Here is a 21310-nt window from a genome sequence, read left to right as displayed (position 1 = left end):
AATTATGTAAACTTCTGCTTTGGAACTCAGTGTATGACTCGGTGGGGAAGCTGGGAAGCAACGTTCTCAATGGCAACGTGGACAGGCTGGGATCCTACAGCGAGTGTCTTTCCTCCCGGAGCCCCGAGGGGAGTTTCCGAGGCCAGTACTGCAAGCTTCACATACTGCAGGTGCGTGGAGGAGCCCTGAGTGTTTCCTCTCGAAGGGTAAGCTACATGTAAAACACAGATCAAAAATACGACTCCATCACTTGCTTTTCCTAACTGAAAACACAGAAAGAAACTAAGACGTCTCACAAGAAGTGGTGACCTTCTGCTTCTTTGAGCCAAGATCTCACTATGTAGAAAAGGTCGACCTGGAACTTGGAACCTAGCCCTACTTCGAAATGTTGATCCTCTAGGCCTGGGGTTCTCAGCCTTCTTAATGCGGCAACCCTTTAATACAGTTCCTCATGTTGTGCTGACCTCCCCCAACCAACCATACAATTATCTTCATTGCCTCTTCGTAGCTGCCATTTTGCTACGGTTATAAATTGTAACGTAAATATCTGCTGTGCGACCCTGGGGAGACGGGTCACGACCCTCCAGTTGAGAAACGCTGCTGTAGGCTCTCCCTCCCAGAGGCTGGAGTTTTAAGCACACACATTAAATTGTTGGTGTAATGCGCCCAGCCTCTTTGGAATGAGTGACCTGTGAGGCTTGTTCAGATATAACCTCCCTGCACACTGGGTGGAAAAGACCTCCTGGCCGACCTCGAAGTGGAGGATCCAAGATCAACAGTGGCCAGCAATTTGAATAGCAACTTTCCACACACAGTCTTCGGGCTTATTAGTCGGTCTCTGCCCATCTCAGTCCACTCTGTTGGGGTCCTGTGTGTGTGGGGGGGGGGGCGGGGGTTCTCTCTGCTGTATTTGGGCTTTCGAAGCTCCCACCATTCCCAATCCCCCACCCCCCTGCAAGTTTCAACTTTGCAGCCTTTCTGCCAAGGAATCAGCCATTGCTTGGAAGAGTGTGGATCAAACCAAGGCGGTCAGAACCCAGCTGCTGGGCTCATGGAGTCGCTGACTGCATCGCTTTCTGGAGCAGAACCTGGAGTCTGGGCTCCAGGTACCCAAAGCTCTGGCCCCAGAAATGAAGCTTTAGATACAAAGCTAAGGCGATCCAAGCCGATGAGATATAGTCTTTGAATACCCACTAACACAGATGGCTAACATTTTCGGGCTCACTCTATCTTTTTAAAAATAATATAATGTCTTTATTATTTTGGGGAATTTCATACATTCACATATTCAAACAACATATTTCGCCCCACCTACCCCCCAACTCCTTCCATCCCCACTCTTTCCCAACTTAGTGTTCTTTCAAAGAATTTTTTTAAAAAATAGCCCACTAATTCCTGTTGGCTTGACTTGCCTTGAAAGCATATTAATCCTTTGACGGCTCAGATAGCAACCTAGGCATCATGCGACCTCTTATTAAATACAAAATAGACCTTACATGTGCCACATACAATGGCAATAAAATTTCATTGCTGCCTGGCTAGAAACCACGGTTGGGAGTGACAGCAAAGGGGAACACTCCGTTCCCAGGGCTCTCAGCCCCTTCAGTGGTTAGCCATGTAGGTGGGAGGTGGGGTGGAGTGAGGTGGGGCCGTGGGAGTGGGGGATGAGGGGTATTGTTGTTCCTGAGCCTCATTTGTCCCGCGAAGGTCTGGATCACTGTTTAAGGCTCGTTTTCAGAGGAATGGTTTTGATGTCAGAGTAGGCCAGGCCTGCACAAGCATATGCATCGTATATTTTGAAGAACTTGCTCAGAAATTTGTATTTATGTTTTGACATGTCTTTATTAAGATGGACATTCTAGTTATTTACTTGATTTTTTTTTAGAAATAAATTGTTGGATTTTTTTTTATATATGTGCTGTGTTACTCAGAACCTGTGCATTAACAACTGTTTAGACAATTCTAGGAGAAGCAGTTTTTATATGAAGGAGGAATGAATACACTGGAGTAAATTATCCGAAACCTTTGCCCTTTAATCTGGAGGAGGGAATCTATTAAACTGTGACATTGAACCTGGGTGTTCAACCTAATTTAGGAACACCTGATGTTGTTAGGTATGTCTGTGTTGGCAAGACCCTGTCTTGAGAACTCAGAATCCTTTTTTTCTTTTACCAGATTTCCTTCTGTGCCTCTCCCCAACTGTCCTTTGTATGCCAGGGTCGTGACAGCCTTCCCGAGAAACAGTCTTGCTTGTGGTGGCTCATGACTGTAATCCCAGCACTCAGGAGACTGAGGCAGGAGGATTAGGAAATCAAGAACTTTGTGAATTCCTTGAGGCCCGGCCTCAGAAAATGAAACAAGGGCTTGGGGGAGAGGTCTCAAAGTGTAAAGTGATTGCGTCACTGACCTGAAGACCCTTGGGTAGACAGATGCCCCAGGACCCGTGTGAAAGCTGGGTGAGGTCTAACCCCAGCTCCTGGGTGGTGTGTGTGTGTGAGATATGCCTGTCAGAGACAGGCAGATCCTGTGAAGTCATATCTAGTCAATCTAACAGAAACTGAGCTTCGGGTTCAACCCTACCTCAAAAAATAAATTGAGAGTGAACATGGAAAGACAATCAATGTCAATATCTGATCTCCATATACACACTCGAACACACACACACACACACACACACACACACACACACACAAGCATGTGTGTATACTACAAGTAATAACATTAAAGGGCATTGTGTTGTTGTGTTTTCCAGGATGGCATAGACTACAGTGTGGGTGTGTGTGTCCCTGATTCTTGTGGTGAAGAGGATGTGACCATTATGTCTCAGCTGGGTAAGTATAAAAAAAAAAAAACCACCACCACTACCATTACCACCACCACCACCACCAGCAACAACAAAACAAAATAAAACACAGTCAAACTACTGTCACAGTATGAAGTTTGAACATTCTAACCGCTTAAGAGTCAACAAAAGTGGTGATTTCAGGACCTGCAGGACCACACACCAAGTCTTCATCTTGGTCAGTCAGCTTAACTAAGAATAATGGAGGGGGGAAACCTGGGAACAGAGGTGGTGGGGTGGTGGAGGAGAAGACAGGACAGGAAGGGGAAGACAGTAGCCAGAAGATAATTGCTGGGTCTTGACATGATAGCAGAAAGTCAAATAGTCTCCCCACAGCTGCCTCAGTAGGCCTGGAGACAGGAGTGGGCGGGGTCCGCTTTCCATACTGTGAATGCTCCGCTCTGCCCATGTGTCTGCCCACTGCCGGGTCAGGAAGGCCATTTGGAACTTGGATTGTGTGAGGTCAATAGGTTACAGTGGATTAGCACTGAGAGCCCAGCATTTGGTCCTGGTTGTCACTCCCCAGCTGTGTGATCCTGAGCAAATCATTTAATCTCCCCCCGCCCCCACCAGCTTCAGTCTCCTGTCTCTGCAGCCCCGGGGTCTGACAGGTCCTGAAGCTCAGGGGCTCCCAGTGCCTTACTGCCTCACAGCCACGTCTGACCTTTGGCCATGAGGAGGAATAGATTTCAGCACATGGAAACGGGTTTGAGCTCTTATAAGTATTTAAGAATTTTCTAAGCGAGGGCTTTAAAGCCTAAAATTTGTTTTTATCACTAGGGCTTAATATTAGTTTGGGCCATCTAAGAAAGAGCTAATGGCTCATGACAGAGTTCTCTTTCAAAGTGTCGATGGTGCAGCTATTCTTAGTAACTTTAACTTCTCTAAGTTTATAATGACATCACAGCTTTGGGTACATTATCTGTCTAGCCTAGTGTTACATGGGCTGTCCACAAGCAAATCAACAAAACCAACCAATCAACATGTCATACGTCTGCAGTCCCATAAGGGCTAGAAGATAAGGGAAGAGGCCATGAGTCTGAGGTCAGCCAAGGCTACAGAGCAAGTTTGAGGATAACCTGAGTTACACAGCAAGGCATTTTTATATCTATATAGATACATAGATATCTATCTATCTATATATCCATATCTATATCTATATCTATATTTTTATCTGAGCTGGTGACCTATCTCAGAGGCCCAGTCCTTGCTCAGCATCTATGAAACCCTGGGTTCTAGCCCCAGTACTACAAATGAAATAAAACATGTTGTAAATCAAAGTAAAAAATTTGTCAATTTTTGACAGGTAAGTGATAAACATCATAAAACAAAGGCAGGTGTGCAGCTCCTATGAAATTAGCCTTTCAAAGGTGTAGTCAAGGCCCACGTTTAACGAGTTGTCTTGCTTTAGGAGGCTCATCAGTTACTCTCATTTTCCTTGCTAACGCTAAGCTGGCTAGCCAGAGCTGACCAAAGGAAAGGAAACACTGACAGTCATTGCTGCTGATAAAAAGATATTTTGAGACACTCATTCTTGGAGAGACATGAGGAAGATGCTTTTTGAGAAACCAGAAGAACCAGTCAGTCTGGGCTAGGGTGAGCAGAGCTGACATGGGGTGGTGCTGGGGAAGTTAGGATTGGCCCTCAGAGCCTCTCTCCTGGTTTGACACAGAGGCAGGGCAGGAGATCAGAGTGTCTTTGCCCAAGGGAACTTCCCCATCTGGAAAAGATGTGTCAGCTCTTTTTTAAAGCCTTTTGATGGAGTTGCTAGTATCTCCCCTCCAGATGTGGGGGCAAGCAGTTCAGGAATGCCAGGTGGCTGCTGTTGGCACAGGAGCTGCTCATTGGAGCCGGAGACCAGCAGCAGCCACAGAGGCCAGACCAAGGCAGGATGATCAAAGTATTATTTAGAGAAAGAGACAGAGAGAGTGAGGGAGAGACAGGGAGAGACAAAGAGAGACAAAGAGAGACAGAGAGACACAGCAGACGCGCGCGCACACACACACACACACACACACACATGGAGGGGGGAGAGAGAGAGAGACCCTGGATAGGTAGGAAGGACGACCTGCAGGCAGAGTCAGGAGGACCTGCTGCACATTGGTTTCCATGGGATGTTAGAGCATTTCAACAAACAGACATTGCCTGAAGTGATAGTTAATCTTCACCGTCACCTTGACTGCACTTAGAATCTCCTAGGAGACATACCTCTGAGTGCCCGTGAGGGTGTGGCTAGTGGTTCCGGGAGGGTTCATCCTGAATGTGCTGTTCTAGTCCAAAGTGTGGCTCGGGGTGTAGACTGAAAGGGAGGAAGTAGGATGGGTGGCTGCTTTCTCTTTTTCTGGGTCCACAGAGATATGAGCAAGCAGCTTCCTGTTCCTTCTGTCACAGCTGTGAGCCACTTATGCACATAGAACTTCCCCACCCTGAGGGACTGTATCAAGCCGTGAACCAAAATCAATCCTTCCTGCCTTCTGTTACGGTCCTGTAACATCTGTACTACATGTACTATGGTACTCCGCCTGTTGCATACCGCCTCCTCTATGGGACTGGAGGCAAACTGGACAAGGGCCTGGAGATTGAAATACACATAGAGAGATGGATAAAGAAAGACACAGGTCATTGGGTTGGAGAGATGGCTCAGTGGTTACGAGCACTGACTGCTCTTCCAGAGGACCTGGGTTCAATTCCCAGCACCCACATGGCAGCTCACGACTGTCTGAAAATACAGTTCCATGCGATCTGACACCTTCACACAAATGCACATAAAATAAAGTTAAGTAAATCATTAAAAAAAAAAAAGACACGGGTCATTCTTGAATTCCCCAAGAATGCCAATTTTATTGTGTTCCAGGGCAGCTTATATAGTGCCTTCTCTGACCGATGGCCATGCCCTAGGTCTCAGGATCCTTCAGCTGTAAGCCACCAGAAACCACTCCCCTGCCATCAGGGTCTTGTCCTCAGAGCAGCTGCAAACACAGGAAAACAAGTTGTTTACAGGAAATTCAGGGTCCGGAGGGCCACAGTTCCCAACACGTTACTTCTTGTTAGGAGTTTGGTCACAGTAATAAAAAGAGTAATGAATGCATGTGGCTCCCTGAGAATAAAATTGTCATCCCAGGATATCAGGATATACAGATTCTAGATCAAATTACACACATATATATGTAATGTATATATATATATATATGTATATGTGTGTGTGTGTGTGTGTGTAATCCAGTGCAAATCTCTTATTCTGTTCATTGCTCAAGGCTCCAACCAACAGACTGACATATTTCAAATGACTTAAGATAAGAAAAAATGTATTTTCTCACAGTTCTGGACAGTAGACATTGGAGTCAGATGCTGATGAGGTTGGTTGCTATTGGAGCCACCTAGCAGAGGTTAGCATATGCCCCTCCCTTAGCTGAGGGCTGCCAGTGGTTCTTGATGCTCACTTGCTTGTAGTTATACCTGCCTCCTTGGCTTGTAGACAAACCATGTCTCTTGGCCTACAGACACACATGTCTCCTTGGGTTGTAGATGCACAGTGTCTCCTTGGGTTGTAGCTACACCATGCTCTGTTTAACACTGGGCCAGCAAACTTTCTATGTCACCAACAATAGGGGGCTACATACATGTTCCACTCTCAGGGGCACATTCTAAGTCTGTCCTTCAGAAACTGTCTAACATTTTACGATGCTCACACCATCTGCTCGGCAGCAGTCCAAAGCATCGAGATCTGAGCTGCCTGGCATCAAGGTTCACCAGTCTTTCCCATTGGTTGCCTGATTGCGAATGGTCTCACCTGTTAAAAGAGCCAAGCTGAGCAGTGGCTTGGCAAAGGCTGGTTTCTCCTCAGCTCTCTCGTGACTCCCCAGTGCTGACTGGGAAGCTGGAGTATCTAGTAGCCGCTCCTTGAGTTAGCACAGATTCCTTTCTGGCTGGGATTCAAGAGGATTTTTTTTTGTTGTTCAATAATCTTTTATTGAAACTTTCCCTCTTGTTGCTTATTAATTAATTACGGTGCCACTGCACCGCTGCTGATAACCCCTATGATGTCATGAGGGTGGCAACCATCCACACTGCAGCCCCCAGGAACTTATTCTTTTTTAAAAAAATTATTTATTTATATTTTATGTATCAGTGCTCTGCACGTACACCTGCAGGCCAGAAGAGGGCTCCAGATCTCATTATAGATGGTTGAGAGCCTCCATGTGGTTGCTGGGAATTGAACTCAGGACCTCTGGAAGAGCAGCCAGTGCTCTTAATTACTGAGCCATCTCTCCAGCCCACCCCAGGATCTTCTTAATAGTTCCTGAAAATTCTTTTGAGGCATTTATAGGGAACTATTGACAACCTCACCAACAGTGTTACTTCCAATGTGCTTACTGTTTTCCGGGTCTTTGGTATTCATGGTAGATTGGATCCAAGACCCCCTAGGAGCCTGAAATCCACAGATGCTCAAGCCTTTATATAAAATTCCATAGTGTTTGCATAGAACTTACGCAACCCTCCTGCACACTATTCATCATCTCTAGCTTGTCTAGAACACCCAGCGTGAAGGCTTATGTGTATAGTTATCCTATATTCATACAATATAAAGGCCATGTGCACGTATTCTACAGTCATACAATATAAAGGCTGTGCACATAGTTATTCTGTAATCACACTATATTATTTAAAAAATAATGATGAAAAGTCTGTACATGTTCAGAATAGATAAAATTTAAAAATACTGCCAGCCTTAGAAAGCTAATGCACGTTAAAATGCTGACTTTGTATTTCATTTTCTTTATTTTTATTGAGCTATATATTTTTCTCCACTTCTCTCCCTTCCCCTCCCCTCCCCTTCAACACTCTCCCATGGTCCCCATGCTCCCAATTTACTCAGGAGATCTTGTCTTTTTCTACTTCCCATGTTGATTAGATCCATGTATGTCTGTCTTGGAGTCCTCTTTGTTGTCTAGGTTCTCTGGGATTGTGAACTGTGGGCTGGTTTTCTTTGCTTGATGTTTAAAAAACATTTATGTGTGAGTTCATATAATTGTCTTTCTGGGTTTGGGTTACCTCACTCAGTATGATGTTTTCTAGATCTATCCATTTGCCCACAAATTTCAAAATGTCATTATTTTTTTCTGCTGTGTAGTATTCCATTGTGTAAATGTACCACATTTTCCTTATCCATTCTTCAGTAGATGGGCATTTGGGTTATTTTCAGGTTCTGGCTATGACAAACAATGCTCCTATGAACATAGTTGAGCACATGTCCTGTGGTACAATTGAGCATCCTTTGGATATATACCCAGAAGTGGTATTAATGGGTCTTGAGGAAGGTTGTTTCCTAATTTTCTGAAAAATTGCCATACTGTTATCCAAATGGGCTGTACTAGCTTGCACTCCCACCTGCAATGGAGGAGTATTCTTTTTACCCCACATCCCCTCCAGCATAAGTTGCCATCAGTGTTTTTTTATCTTGGCTATTCTTACAGGTGTAAGATGGAATCTCAGAGTTGTAAACAATTTTTACAGATTTGCGTTTCTCTGATGACTAAGGATGCCGAGCTTTTCCATAAGTGTCTTACAGACATTTTAGATTCATCTGTTGAGAGTTCTCTGTTTAAGTCTGCACCTCATTTTTTTTGTTGGATTATTTGTTCTTTTGATGACCTTTTTTTTTTTGAGTTCTTTGTATATTTTGGAGATAAGCCCTCTGTCCGATGTGGGGTTGGTGAAGATCTTTTCTCATTCTGTAGGCTGCCATTTTGTCTTGTTGACCATGTCCTTGGCTTTACAGAAGTGTCTCAGTTTCAGTGGGTCCCATTTATTAATTGTTTCTCTCAGTATCTGTGCTACTGGGTTTATATTTAGAAAGTGGTCTCCTGTGCCAATGCATTCAAGTGTACTTCCCACTTTCTCTTCTCTGAGGTTCAGAATGGTTGGTTATATGTTGAGGTCTTTTATCCATTTGGACTTGAGTTTTGTGCATTGTGATAGATATGGATGTATTTTCATTCTTCTACATGTTGATATCCAGTTATACCAGCACCATTTGTTGAATATGCTTTCTTTTTTCCATTTTATATTTTTTTGCTTCTTTGTCAAAAATCAGGTTTTCATAGGTGTGTGGATTAATATCTGGGTCTTTGATTTGGTTCCTGGTTTTATGCTAATACCAGACTGTTTTCAGTACTGTAGCTCTGTAGTAGAGTTTGAAGTCAGGGATTGTGATGCTTCCAGAAGTTCCTTTATTGTACAGGGTTGTTTTGGCTATCTTTTTTTTTTTTTTTTTTTTGCTTTTCCATATGAAGTTGAGTACAGTTCTTTCAAGGTCTGTGAAGAATCTTGTTGGGATTTTGATGGGCATCACATTGAATCTGTAGATTGCTTTTGGTAAGATTGCTATTTTTACTATGTTAATTCTGCCTACCCAAGAGCATGAGAGATCTTTCCATTTTCTGGTGTCTTCTTCAATTTCTTTCTTCAAAGATTTTAATTTCTTGTCATACAGGTCTTCCACTTGTTTGGTTAGAGTTACTCCAAGATATTTTATGTTATTTGTGGCTATTGTGAAGGGTGATGTTTCTCTGATTTCTTTCTCAGCCTGTTTGTCATCTGTTTTTAAGGAGGACTACTGATTTTTTGAGTTAATCTTGTGTCCTGCTACATTACTGAAGGTGTTTATGAGTTGTAGAAGTTTCTTGTTAGAATTTTTTGGGATTGCTTATATAAACTATCATATCATCAGCAAATAATGAGAGTTTGACTTCTTTTCCAATGTTTATCTCCTTGATCTCCCGTTGGTGTTTTATTGCTCTAGCTAGGACCTCAAGAACTATATTGAATAGATATGGCGAGAGTGGACAACCTTGTCTTGTTCCTGATTTCAGTGGAATCGCTATGAGTTTGTCTCAATTTAGTTTGATGTTGACTGTTGACTTGTTGTATATTGCCTTAATTATGTTTAGGTATGTTCCTTGTATCCCTGCTGTCTCCAAGACCTTTATCATGAATGGATGTTGTATTTTGTCGAAGGTTTTTTCAGTATCTAATGAGATGATAATATGTTTTTTTTCTTCAGTTTGTTTATATGGTGGATTACATTGACAGATTTTTTGTATGTTGAACCATCCCTGAATCTCTGGGATGAGCCGACTTGATCATGGTGGACAATATTTTTGATGTGTTCTTGAATTCGGTTTGCCAGTATTTTATTTAGTATTCTTGCATCAATGTTCATGAGGAGATTGGTCTATAATTCTCTTTCTTAGTAAAGTCTTTGTGTAGTTTGGGTATCAAGGTAATTGTAGATTCATAAAAAGAGTTCGGCAATATTCCTTCTGTTTCTATTGTGTGGAACAATTTGAGGAGTATTGGTATTAGTTCTTCTTTGAAAATCTTGTAGAATTCTGCACTGAAATTATCTGGCTCTGGGCTTTTTCTGGTTGGGAGACTTTTGGTGAATATACTTGGGAAGGTCTAAAGCAGTAACATGGCCTCTTCTCTCTTGATAGATATTCTGAAGTTCAGAAATACTTCATTTTTGGCACCTTCCCTCTCCCTCTTTGCGAGAAACTCTTCCTCCTCATCCCGTGAAAGTGTGGCCAGATGTGCTGCCGGGGTGCTGCGGCTGGACACGTTTGCCTCTGTGTGTCTGTAAGTATGGGCATCGGGGGTACCCAGCTGGCAATAACGTCATTGTCATCTCATCAACCTCTCTCACCAACCGCATTTAGTGTTGCGTTTAAATCACTGAGTGACGACTGACCAATGCTGTCTGACGTCGAAGTTCAGTGATCTGACTTTTGTGACCTCCCCAATATTTCTAACTTAAAACTTAATTCTGAATTTGGTGGTGTCAGGTGGAGCCTTGAGTAGGTAAGTAGGCCATGACACACCACCCTTACAAATGATATTAGTGTTTCTGAAAAGGTACCCATGGAGGTTCCTCACCCCTTCCTTCTACCATATGAGGTCCACTAGAAGGTGCCAGCAACTAGGAAACTAGTCCTTTCCAAACCCAGCGTCTGCTGGTGACTTGATTTGAGGACTCCCAGCTTCCAGAGTAATAATAAAAAAATCATGTTTTAATGTTCATAAGCTACCACCCCGTGACTTTTTGTTACAGCTTGCTGTGTTGACTAAAACACAGGGGGATCACCATTAAACCCAGAAGTATGAGCGCTCTCCAGAGAAGACAGACCAGGCCCAAACTTGAGTGGGATCCAGGATCACCAGCAAAAGCATCTACTTCCAGTAATTCTTGAGCTGAAAACTTTTCTCTGATTGGAAGCATGGCCTCTCCCCTGACAATTGCACCAAAACTGTCCCATAACTTTTTACAGTTTGATCATTTTTGGCACAAAGTAAAAAGATGTATAATTCTAGGTCTTGATAACGGAATCATTTGTGTATAGTGCCTCAGGGTTGCCCATACGTGCTTTGTCTCGTCGCCAGTATCAAAGCCATCATTGTGAATGCCAAACCAATCTGATAGGTGAATATAGATGTTTAGGTTATGTTTTGTTTTGCTTCATTTTTTGGTTTTTCAAGACAGGGGTTCTCTGTAGCTTTGGAGCCTGTCTTAGAATGTTCCTGGCCTGGAACTCACAGAGATTCTCCTGTCTCTGCCTCCCAAGTGCTGAGATTAAAGGTGTGTGCCACCGCCACCTGGCCAAGTTACGCCTTTTTAAAAACCTGATGAGGAGGATTTCTTTTCCCCAGAGACTTTCTGTTACTTGTATTTTTCTTTTGTAAGAGTTCCACCCTCCCCCCCTCTCTGCATGTGTATTGCATTTTCTTGTTTTTTAATCATCATCTTTATATGGGCTATCTATCCTTAGATATACTGCTACACATGTTTTTCTCAGGGTTTTTTTTTCATTTTGTCTGTTTATAATAATCTTCATTCTACTTTAGCCAAAATGCTAAGAAGTGATGCTTATGATAATTTTCTAAGCTGATAGTACATTCCATTCATATTTTCTGTTGTAATTTTTCCACATTACTTTTACTCTTAAAATTTTTAGAAGATATATTTTTTCTTAATTTGGGTGTATCTGTGTGCCTGTGTGAGATTGTGGACCATATGTGTGCAGGTGCCCATAGCAGTCAGGAGAGGGCACGAGATCACCCGAAGTGGGTTACAAGAGGTTGAGAGCCACCCATTGTGGGTGCTGGGAAATCGGAACCTGGTGCTCTGTAAGAACAATGAACCACCTTTTTAGCCCCTGTTCTTAAGTTGTTAAGTATTGCCCATCTTAATTTTTTCTTGTTGTTTTTCTGGTTTTTGTTTGTTGTTTGTTTGTTTGTTTGTTTTTTTGAGGCAGCATGTCTCTATGTATACTGGTTAGCCGTGAACTCAGGACCCTTCTGACTCAGCCTCCAGCGTGCTGGGGTTGCAGGAGTGCCTCTAAGTCCAGTTCATGGTTTTGTTTCTCCGGGGGTTGTTTTCTCTGCATCTTTGGTGTGATGTGAAGACCTGGCCAGGTGTCGTCTTTCTGCAGGTTCATCACCTTGCTAGGCCTGGTCCTTCCTGTGGCTGGGACTATTTACATGGTGGCCAGGGACTGGGGCTTGGATCTCAGGATGTTGCCGGCCGGTGGAACTTCTGCAGGTTGTGAAAGTCTGCCTTTGAGAAACATGGAGAGCAATGGGCAAAGGAACAGGAGCCCACAGACCAATTGTCAAGTTCACCTCTCCCCACCAGGACCCCCGAGCAGAGGAAAACGTAAGCATTTTAAACTAGGACCACCGCAGAGAAATGGCCTAGAGAAGTGTGTGGTTGGAAAAGAATTCCCCCACTTTGGATTCTAGCGAAGGCCCAGCAGCTACTAAATGTCAGCTGAGGCTGGATCACCGCTGTTTACAATTCAGTCTTTGTTTACCATCAGGGTGCTAGGGCAAGGCAAAGTCACTAACAATGATGCTTTATATTGGGTACAATTATCCAGTGTATTTTTGTGCTGACAGAAGCCTGGGTCAGTAGAGAGTTAAGGGGTTCACTGTAGTTATGCTCCTAGGAACCAATTCAATGATTGAGGCTAATTTTAGTACTGTAGATTCATGTACAATTTGAAGCCAGTGGTGTGGGTGAACGTGCAAGCAAAGCTAATCAAGGTATATGAATCAGAAATAGATAACTCAACCCCAATGGAGTAAAACAATGATTCAATTGGAGCCCACAAGGTTATGCCTTGGTGAAAAAACTATTATTAGCTTCAAGGGCAATGATAGCATAGACCTTTAATCCTAAAATTTGAGAGGCAGAGGCAGAAGAATCTCCTGTGGTTTTGAAACCAACCAGGGCTACATGTGTGACTCTGAAAGAGAAAGAAAGAGAGAGAATTAGTTTCATTTCCTCCTGCTTGTATAGAAGTGAAAACATAGATAGATAGATGTTGTAGGTGATAATATATCTCTATCTGTCTGTCTGTCTAAATCTGTTATCTATCTGTCTATCTATCTGTCTGTCTGTCTGTCTGTCTATCTATCTACTATCTATCTCCTTACCAATCAACTTACCGTCTGCATACCATTTAAAAATTGCCTGTTCATGCAAGTACCTTTCATCTATCTAGAGTAATTTTCAACAAATTCCCCGCGGGTCTTCAAAATTGTCTTTCCTTACTCTAAAAAGGACTTTAAAAACACCTCAAAAATCTCAGGGAGTTGGCAGGATAAATATGAATGTGTAATTAAGTAGCTTCAAGGTGTATGTCCCATGTGGAAAGCATAGCAATGATTTTTCTCTGATCTTATTTGAATTCTACACAAAATCAGTATGGACAGTAACTGAATTACAGTAACAGCTGACGTAAACCCCAACATCAAAAAAAAAAAAAAGCAGTAAAAGACAGAGATAGTCAGAGAGGATGCTCAGCAGGCTTAGAGTTTTGGGGACCAGTTCCCATGCGGAAATGGATGCCGGGGGCAATGTCAGTTACTGCCGCCCCTTAGTATCTACACAGAGCCCTGGGGGTAAAGCCACTCTCTGTTAGTTATGTTACATTCCCATCACAGTAATGATGGCCTCGCCCAGGTTCCAGAAGCCTACAGTGACCTCTTGTGATGTGGCTGTAGATCTTTCTCTGTACTCCTGCAGCCAGGTCTAAGTTCAGCATGGTAGAGAATGGAGGTGCTTAGCCATCACCAGTCAAATCCATTTTGACTTCTCACCCTGACCTTGGTCGAATTGTTTGGTCTCTATGAACCTCAACTTCCACATATGTAAAATAAGAGACAGCATGGGGTGAGCCGATGGAGTTTGATGCAATCATATGTGCTTGCTTCTTACGTTCACCCTTTCCCCAGTCTCTAGTGAAGCTAGAAGAGAGGAAGGAAGGGCTGTGCCAAGACCCCCTGCTGGGATGCTTTGATCTTGCTGAGCAAGCGACAGGCCCAGCTATGTTCCAGAGATTCTGTAGATTGTAGTGAAATGACAGGCATTGCTTTCAGCCAGGCTGAACCTCAGATGCCCATGCTTAGCCCATCTCTGCAGATGTACGTATAAAGTGTCAGGCATCAGGATGAGCCTTTAATTTCCTTCACTAAACTGAGATCCCCCAATCAGAGTGAATTTTATTGGCATTTACTTTTTATCTTTCTGTCCGTCCGTTCATCTGTCCATCCGTCCATCTGTCTGTCCGTCCATCCTTCCATCCATCCTTCTCTCATATATTACATTACGACTGCAGTTTCCCCTTCCTCCTCCCCTTCCAGTTGCTCCCACTCTCCCAGGTCCACTCCTCCTCTGTTTCCCTTCTGAAAAGAGTAGGCCCACCAGGGATCTCATCCAAACATGGCGTAACAAGTTGCAATAAGACTAAGCACATGCCCTCATATCAAGGCTGGATGAAGCACTTCAGTAGGAGAAAAGGATCCCAAAAAGTAGACAAAAGAGCCAGGGACAGCCCCTTCTCCCACTGTTAGGAGTCCCATAAAACACCAAGCTACACAACCATACCATGTATGCAAAGGACATAGTTCAAACCCACACAGGCTCCGTGATTGCTGCTTCAGTCTCTGGGAGCCCCTATGAGCCCTGCTTAGTTGATTCTGTGGGTCATGTTCTTGTGGTGTCCTCGACCCCTCTGGCTCCTACAATCCTTCCTCCCTGTCTTCCATGGGATTCCCTGAGCACCTGAGCATTTACTTTTTACTATGGTTTCAAAATGACCATTCTATGTTTGGTTGCCATAGCAATGTTTTCTTTTGTATTTGATACTATTAAAGGCAAAAATATGTCCCTCAATGTTTGGAGAGAACCCTAAGATGCATTGATTTCCCCCCCTCCACTTTGATATTCCCCTGTAAATCAAACCAGTGTAAGACCAATGTATCTTTTGAAGGGCTAGAATTCAACTAGGCATTTTGGATTCTTGACTCTTTAGCCTCTCAATAACTTGCATTTTTTTAGTGCTTTTTCCCCCCTGTTGAGTGAACCTGCCTTGCTATTTGGAAGAGGCAATACAAGGGAGTGATGGTGTGAGAAAGAGTTCTTGAATCAAATAGCTATGCATTTCAGCCATGGGTAGGCTTCTTACTCTGTGGTCTGTTGCCTAAAGTGGGACCCTGAAATGATGTCTGAGAAACACAAAGGGCTTCAAAGCCAGTGAAAGCCTGTATGTGGCTGGTGGTTCTTGAGTTTTGACCACATCAGAATCCCCTGCAAGGGGTCAGATGCTAAGCACTAGTCCTGAGGACTGTGTCTCCGCAGGGTTGCTCAGAGCCTGGGGTTGAACATTTCTAACAGATTCCCTGGTGATGAAGCCACTGGTCCAGGATCCCCCCACTTTGAGAGTCGATAACCACATAATCTGTTTAGCCCAGCAATGGCCTCTATCCATCCTGATCTCTATAGTTTATAATTCTTTCTATCCCCAAATGAGCAAAACAGGACTCCAAGAGGCTGTCTCTTTTCAGAAGAGTCTAAAAAGCACTGATGGTTCCATTCGCCCCAAATAGAATTTAGATGAAAAAATAATACTAAAGAACTCAGTGTGCTTGCTTGCCAAGATTAGCGTTGAGCCAGAGATGTTGTTTTGGAATCTTCATAACACTCCTCAAAATTACATTTATTCTATATGTGAGGCAATGTGGCTCAGGAGGTTGGAGAATTTGGCGGAGAGCCCTGGCCCTGGAATCTGGGGGAGGAGCCAGGTGATGTCAGATGCGGGGCAATGCTGCTCGTGGTGCTGACTGCCAAGGGATGCTTGGGGAACACGGTTTCTGTGAATGAAAGGGTGGGTGCAATGCCTGCAGCAGGGAGACCATCCCAGGGAAACCGAGATTGACTGCCAGAATTTTAAGATGCCAGGAAATTAAACATAAGACAACTGACTTAGATTGCTAGCATGTGGCCATAAGCTGGCCTTCGTTTGTGAATACATTTTAATTCTATAAGGGCATATCTGCAACCTTAGTATTTCAGCCTTGCCCAGGAGAACATGAGTCTCTCAGGGATGGCTTGGATTTTGGAGAGTCTTGTGTCCCAATTCCATTCATTTGATTGATTCTTGGGTTAGATTACATACAATGTGTGTGTCCATATATATCCATATACACTATGTATACCTAGCATCCCAGCACTTGGGAGTTGGAAACAGGAGGCCTGCCATAAGTTCAAGGCCAGCCTGGGCTATATAATCAGACTCTTGACTCAAATAACAACATCAAAAACAAAGATAACAACCACTACCACCACAACAATCCAGGATATAAGTAGTCAAGAGTAGCCATCCTTGTGGACAAATACTGATAACTGTAAAGATGATCTTGTAAATGCTTATTATTGGGTGGTCTCTATTCAGAGTGATGTATTGTGTGGTCTCTATTCAGAGTGATGTATTGGGTGGTCTCTATTCAGAGTGACTTATTGGGTGGTCTCTATTCAGAGTGACTTATTGGGTGGTCTCTATTCAGAGTGACTTGTAAGCATTTTTCTCATTTATTATTCCTGATAGCCTATGATTACAAGATCTACCTTGACTCTTGGTTTCTAGCTTTGGAAACTGGAGTGTAGAGAAGTTAACTCACTTGCCAAGGGTTGCAAGGCAGACTTAGAACCAGCAGGATCTAACTTTAAGGGGCAACCTGAATTGACATACTGCCTCATCTGTTCTAATGCTTGTACCTGACTGATGCTGGAGACAGTAGTACCAAGTGAGAGTCTGTGGGACAGCACCAGGATGGTGTTTCAAGTGAAATACTGGTTCTCTGGACCCACTGCTCTCACAGATGTCTCACTTTCTCCTGACCTTGGTAAAGCAGGCCTAGGGTCAGGGACTGGCTTCCCTGGTGCCTGAACTTGGGCAATGCAAGGCATCCTGGAACACCACTGTCAGGTCAAGACTGGTAGGGAGAGTCAAGGTCCAAAGGAGAGGTATGAGGGCTCAGAGATAGGCCTTGAGGGGACCAAGGAAGCCTGAGTTGAACACTCCAGGTTTTGAGCCAAAGTCTGAGGTCTCTGCGTGAGTTTTGGTTCACTTTAGGGTGATGTGTGGATGGCTCTGGTTTTCATTAAGGCTGGTAATAACTCCATTCTTGCTCAGAGTTTCTAGGAGTCGTGGATGGAGCTCTACAGTGCTTTTCTTGGCAAAAGAACATTCCGGCCATCTGCACCCCAGAACTGCCAGGAGGCACCTGCCAGACACTGAATGGGATCCGAGTCCTGAGTCTCCTCTGGATTGTTTCAGGACACACCAGTCAGATGACTGCTTGGCTCTCTTTGGGTATGGGGAGCTGACCGACTGCTTTTCCAGTGTCCATGGGAAAGAGAGCCCCTTCTATGTTGGCTAGCAGTGGGCCATGGGATGGGAGTCTGATGCTGTTTCAGGAACAGCCAACCTTCCTTCTGTTCTAGAGACACACTGAGACGTGCCAAGGCATGTGACCTCCTATGCCAAGTTTCCCAGGGCTGCAATCACTACCACTTCCCTAGGCAGAAATCAGGCACTAAGTGATGTTTGGTCATTGTGTGCTCTCTCTGCTTACTACGCAAGACAGGAAGTAGCTTCCCCCCATTACTGAAGACTAGGCAAGTACCAAATGTGGTAAATCACCATTTCTGGATATTGCCACACCCTGATATCCCTTATCCATAATTCAATGTCCATCACTCAGTAGCAAAGGTCATCTCCTCGTAGGGGACCAAGCAGGTGAATCAAAGCTAGAGGCAAGGCCACGAGGGCAGTTACAGGGAGCCTTTGAGGTGATGGGCCCCTGTCCCAACTCTGTGAGTCCCAGAGGACTGTGGGCACCATGGGAGCACAAAGAGAACACGCAGCCTGAGCCACAGGGGCCTCAGTCACCACCGTCACTCCCGCTGTAAGTTCACCCCCGACGTTGTTCTTACAGCTCTCCCAGCGCAAACAGAAGTCGGAAGTGTGCCTCCCGCTTTTTCTCAGTGTGAAGTCCTCTAGCTTTCTTCAGCTGAGCTAAAAGACATCGCTTTTCTTTGTATTTGTCACAGATAATGTGCTTGAATGGAAAGCCACGGTGCCTGTAAACCCGCTGTACCTCTACTCTCGGAGTGGCCCCTTCTATCTCGGGGTGGATACGTTTTTCCTGATCAGGTGATGGGCTGACATGTAGTCGCTGCTGTTGTGCTTGTTAAGGGGTGTGTGGGTGTGGCAGGGAGGGCGGCCAGCCTCACTTTCCTGAAGAAAGGCAATTGACACACATTAGCTCACCTGGGACTTGACTTCTCTTTCTGTCTAGAGAGTGCTGTGGTCACGGCTACTCTTTGCGGTATCGTCAGTTTGGTAGCTGAGTTAATGTGATGCAGAAAAATGGTCTTTTTTAAAAGTCGAGTTTGAAAAACATTTTTATTGCATTTATTTATGTGTCTGTGCATATGTGTTATGTGTTTGTATGTATTATGTTGGTGTATGTGTGTCATGACATGTTTGCTGGTCAGAGGACAGCTTGCAGGACTTAGTTTTCTTATCACCATGTGGGTTCCGGGGATTGAACTCGGGTCATCAGGCTTGGCAGCAGGCACATTACTCTGCTGAGACATCTCGGTTGGCTACGCAAGTCAATTTTGTTTGTTAAAATCATTCATTTTGGTCGTTCTCAAGCTCTAGAAAGTGGTGTAGATTCATACTAAAATTTCAGATTCTCCCTCCAGCAAAATGTGAAGGAAAAACCATAACAAAGCAGTGTGAGGGCTCACAGAGTTACACTCTCTTAAATTATCAACCTAAAATTTCCTAATCTGTTTTAATTTTGTAACTTCTTAAAACTATTAAGAGTTTGGTAAACGGTACAAGAAGCCATCGCACTGGCCCACACATCTTGGATTAGGGCTATTGAACCGGCAGTTTGTTCCATGGGTCTCATGTCTTAACCTCCTGATCACTGATACTTACCCACTGATACATAAAAGGCAGGGTTCCAGTTACCCTTGAGGGGAGCCGTGGGCCACTGTTTTGAAATCCTTACCTACCCCTTCGCTAGCATCATACTAATCTCTGATGCGTGACTTCCCCTTCCCTAGTCCTTTCAGGCCCCGGGGACTCACAGCCTGTTTCCCCTCTTTTCATTACCTCCTCCTCGCAGGCGAAGCAGTACATTCCCACACATGGAACAAGACCCAAGCTTAGCAAAGGCTGCCTGCTAGTGGGTGCCAGCCACTCTGAGAAGAAAAGATGGCCCAGATTCATCCTTTCCTGAGACTAAGAGGAGGCCAGAATCAGAATTGGCTGCCCTACTTCCAGCTCTCAATGCTTCCATTTAGATGGCTTTTATGCATTTGGTTCCTATTATAAGGAATCCAGCTTGCTGCTTTTCAAAGGAAGTCTAACAGGCCTTACCCAACCCATCAGGATCCCTTCCAAGTAGGGCCCAATGCAGGCGTCCTTGCTGTGCAACAGGAAACACATTTGCTATTCCGAAGAACTCTCATAAGGATCAGTGGGCTAAATGCCAAAAGGTCAAGGAAGTCACGGGCCTGCACCTCACCAAGCTGCAGCTCAAAGTTGAACATTTGGGTGGTCAGTTCACCATAAGAGTGTACCAGTTAAGAATTCTGTGATCTTCCTGTAATCACAGCACCTGAGAGTTGGAAGCAGGAGGATGGAGGAGAGTTCAAGGTCGTGTTCGGTTACATCAGGGGTTTGAGGCCATTGGGGGCTCTGTGAGACCATGTCTCAAAAATCAAAGAAACAAATCTGGAATCCTGTGCTCTTGAACAGCCTGATTGGTAATCTGAGTCTCACTTTCTCTGTTTGGGACAACGGGAATAATAAGTTTCCTTTCTCCTGGTAGGATTCAAACATCCATCTGTTTGTTTGTTTATTCAACAATGTTTGTGTAGAAGAAATCCGGGTATGGTTGGAGAACTGGGAGCAATCTCATTAGGGAAAGCGTTTTGGAAAGGGTATGGTGCTATAGCAATGGGACTCCTTTATAGGGCTGCGGAGATGGCTGTGTGGGAGAGTTGCTTGCTATGCAAGCCTGAGGAGCCGAGTTCAAATCCCTATTATACACCAAAAATCTGGGCACGGCTGCTTGCGCCTGTAACCCCAGCATTGCAGGGCAGAGAAGGCAGATCCTGGGAACTCACTAATCAGCCAGTCTACCCCAAATAGTGAGCTTCTTCTCAAGGCCATGAGGGAGCTAGTGACAGAGGAAGACACTGATGTCTTCCCTGACTTCTGGATGAGCGGTACGAGCACATGTACTTGCGTGCTAACATGCATGATCCACACAAGCAGAGAGAGGGAGAGAGAGACAGAGACACAGAGAGATAGAGACAGAGGGACCAAGCGAGAGAAAGACAGACAGACAGGAAGAGAGGAGAGAGACAGAACAGAGCATGGTAGCTATTGATGAGCTAACATGATGAGCATGTTAGCCAAATATTCCTGACTTTCCATCCTCCAAACCTTCCTAATGCTATGGCCCTTTAATTTAGTTCCTCATGTTGTGGTGACCCCCAACCAAAAAATTATTTCATTGCTACTCCATAACTATAATTTTGCTACTGTTCTGAATCGTAATGTAAATATCTGATATACAGGATATTTTTATATCCGCTATCATGGGGATATGCCATCCCTCTGAAAGGGTCATTCGACCCCCAAGTGGTCATGACCCACAGGTTGAGAACTCTTGCTCCAGGTGCTTAGACCTATGGCTAGGCAACATTACCAGCTCCAGTCCACAAGTTATACCGCATATTGTCACTAGCCTTATGCTGAAACCCTTGAACCCTTATGCCAGTAGCGTTCACATGTCACTTTAGGCTAGAACATTGAGTTGTTGGGTTGAGACCCTCCACAGCTCTCTAGTTTACTGCTGTGGTCCCTTGTGAGCTCTCATTGTTCCATTAGCTCATAGTGAAGGAGGCACCGAGTCTTGGCCGACAGGCTATGAATATGCTGCAGGAGAAAGACAGAACCAAAGTGAAAGAAGACAAATGGAGAAATGCTGCTCTAGGACTTGGGCTACCTCGTCGCTGCAGCATCACTTAGCCTGTCC

The 21310-nt window shown here is 44.3% G+C and overlaps 1 protein-coding gene across 1 annotated transcript in view; it reads left to right on the top strand.

The window, feature by feature from the left end:
• LOC125390283 (O-acyltransferase like protein-like) overlaps positions 1-21310 on the top strand; it is a 50591-nt gene that overhangs the window by 10367 nt on the left and 18914 nt on the right. The window contains exons 2-7 of the mRNA XM_048419215.3: positions 31-170; positions 2753-2831; positions 10339-10480; positions 12331-12554; positions 17377-17556; positions 18297-18399. Coding sequence (XP_048275172.3) covers positions 31-170; positions 2753-2831; positions 10339-10480; positions 12331-12554; positions 17377-17556; positions 18297-18399 — 868 coding nt within the window. The remainder of the gene's footprint in view (positions 1-30; positions 171-2752; positions 2832-10338; positions 10481-12330; positions 12555-17376; positions 17557-18296; positions 18400-21310) is intronic.

Source organism: Myodes glareolus, chromosome 13 (genome assembly GCF_982192425.1).
Source record: "Myodes glareolus chromosome 13, mMyoGla1.1, whole genome shotgun sequence".
Classification (NCBI taxonomy): Eukaryota; Metazoa; Chordata; class Mammalia; order Rodentia; family Cricetidae; genus Myodes; species Myodes glareolus.
The sequence above is the reverse complement of the archived record's forward strand: the minus strand, read 5'-3'. Positions and strand labels throughout refer to the sequence as shown.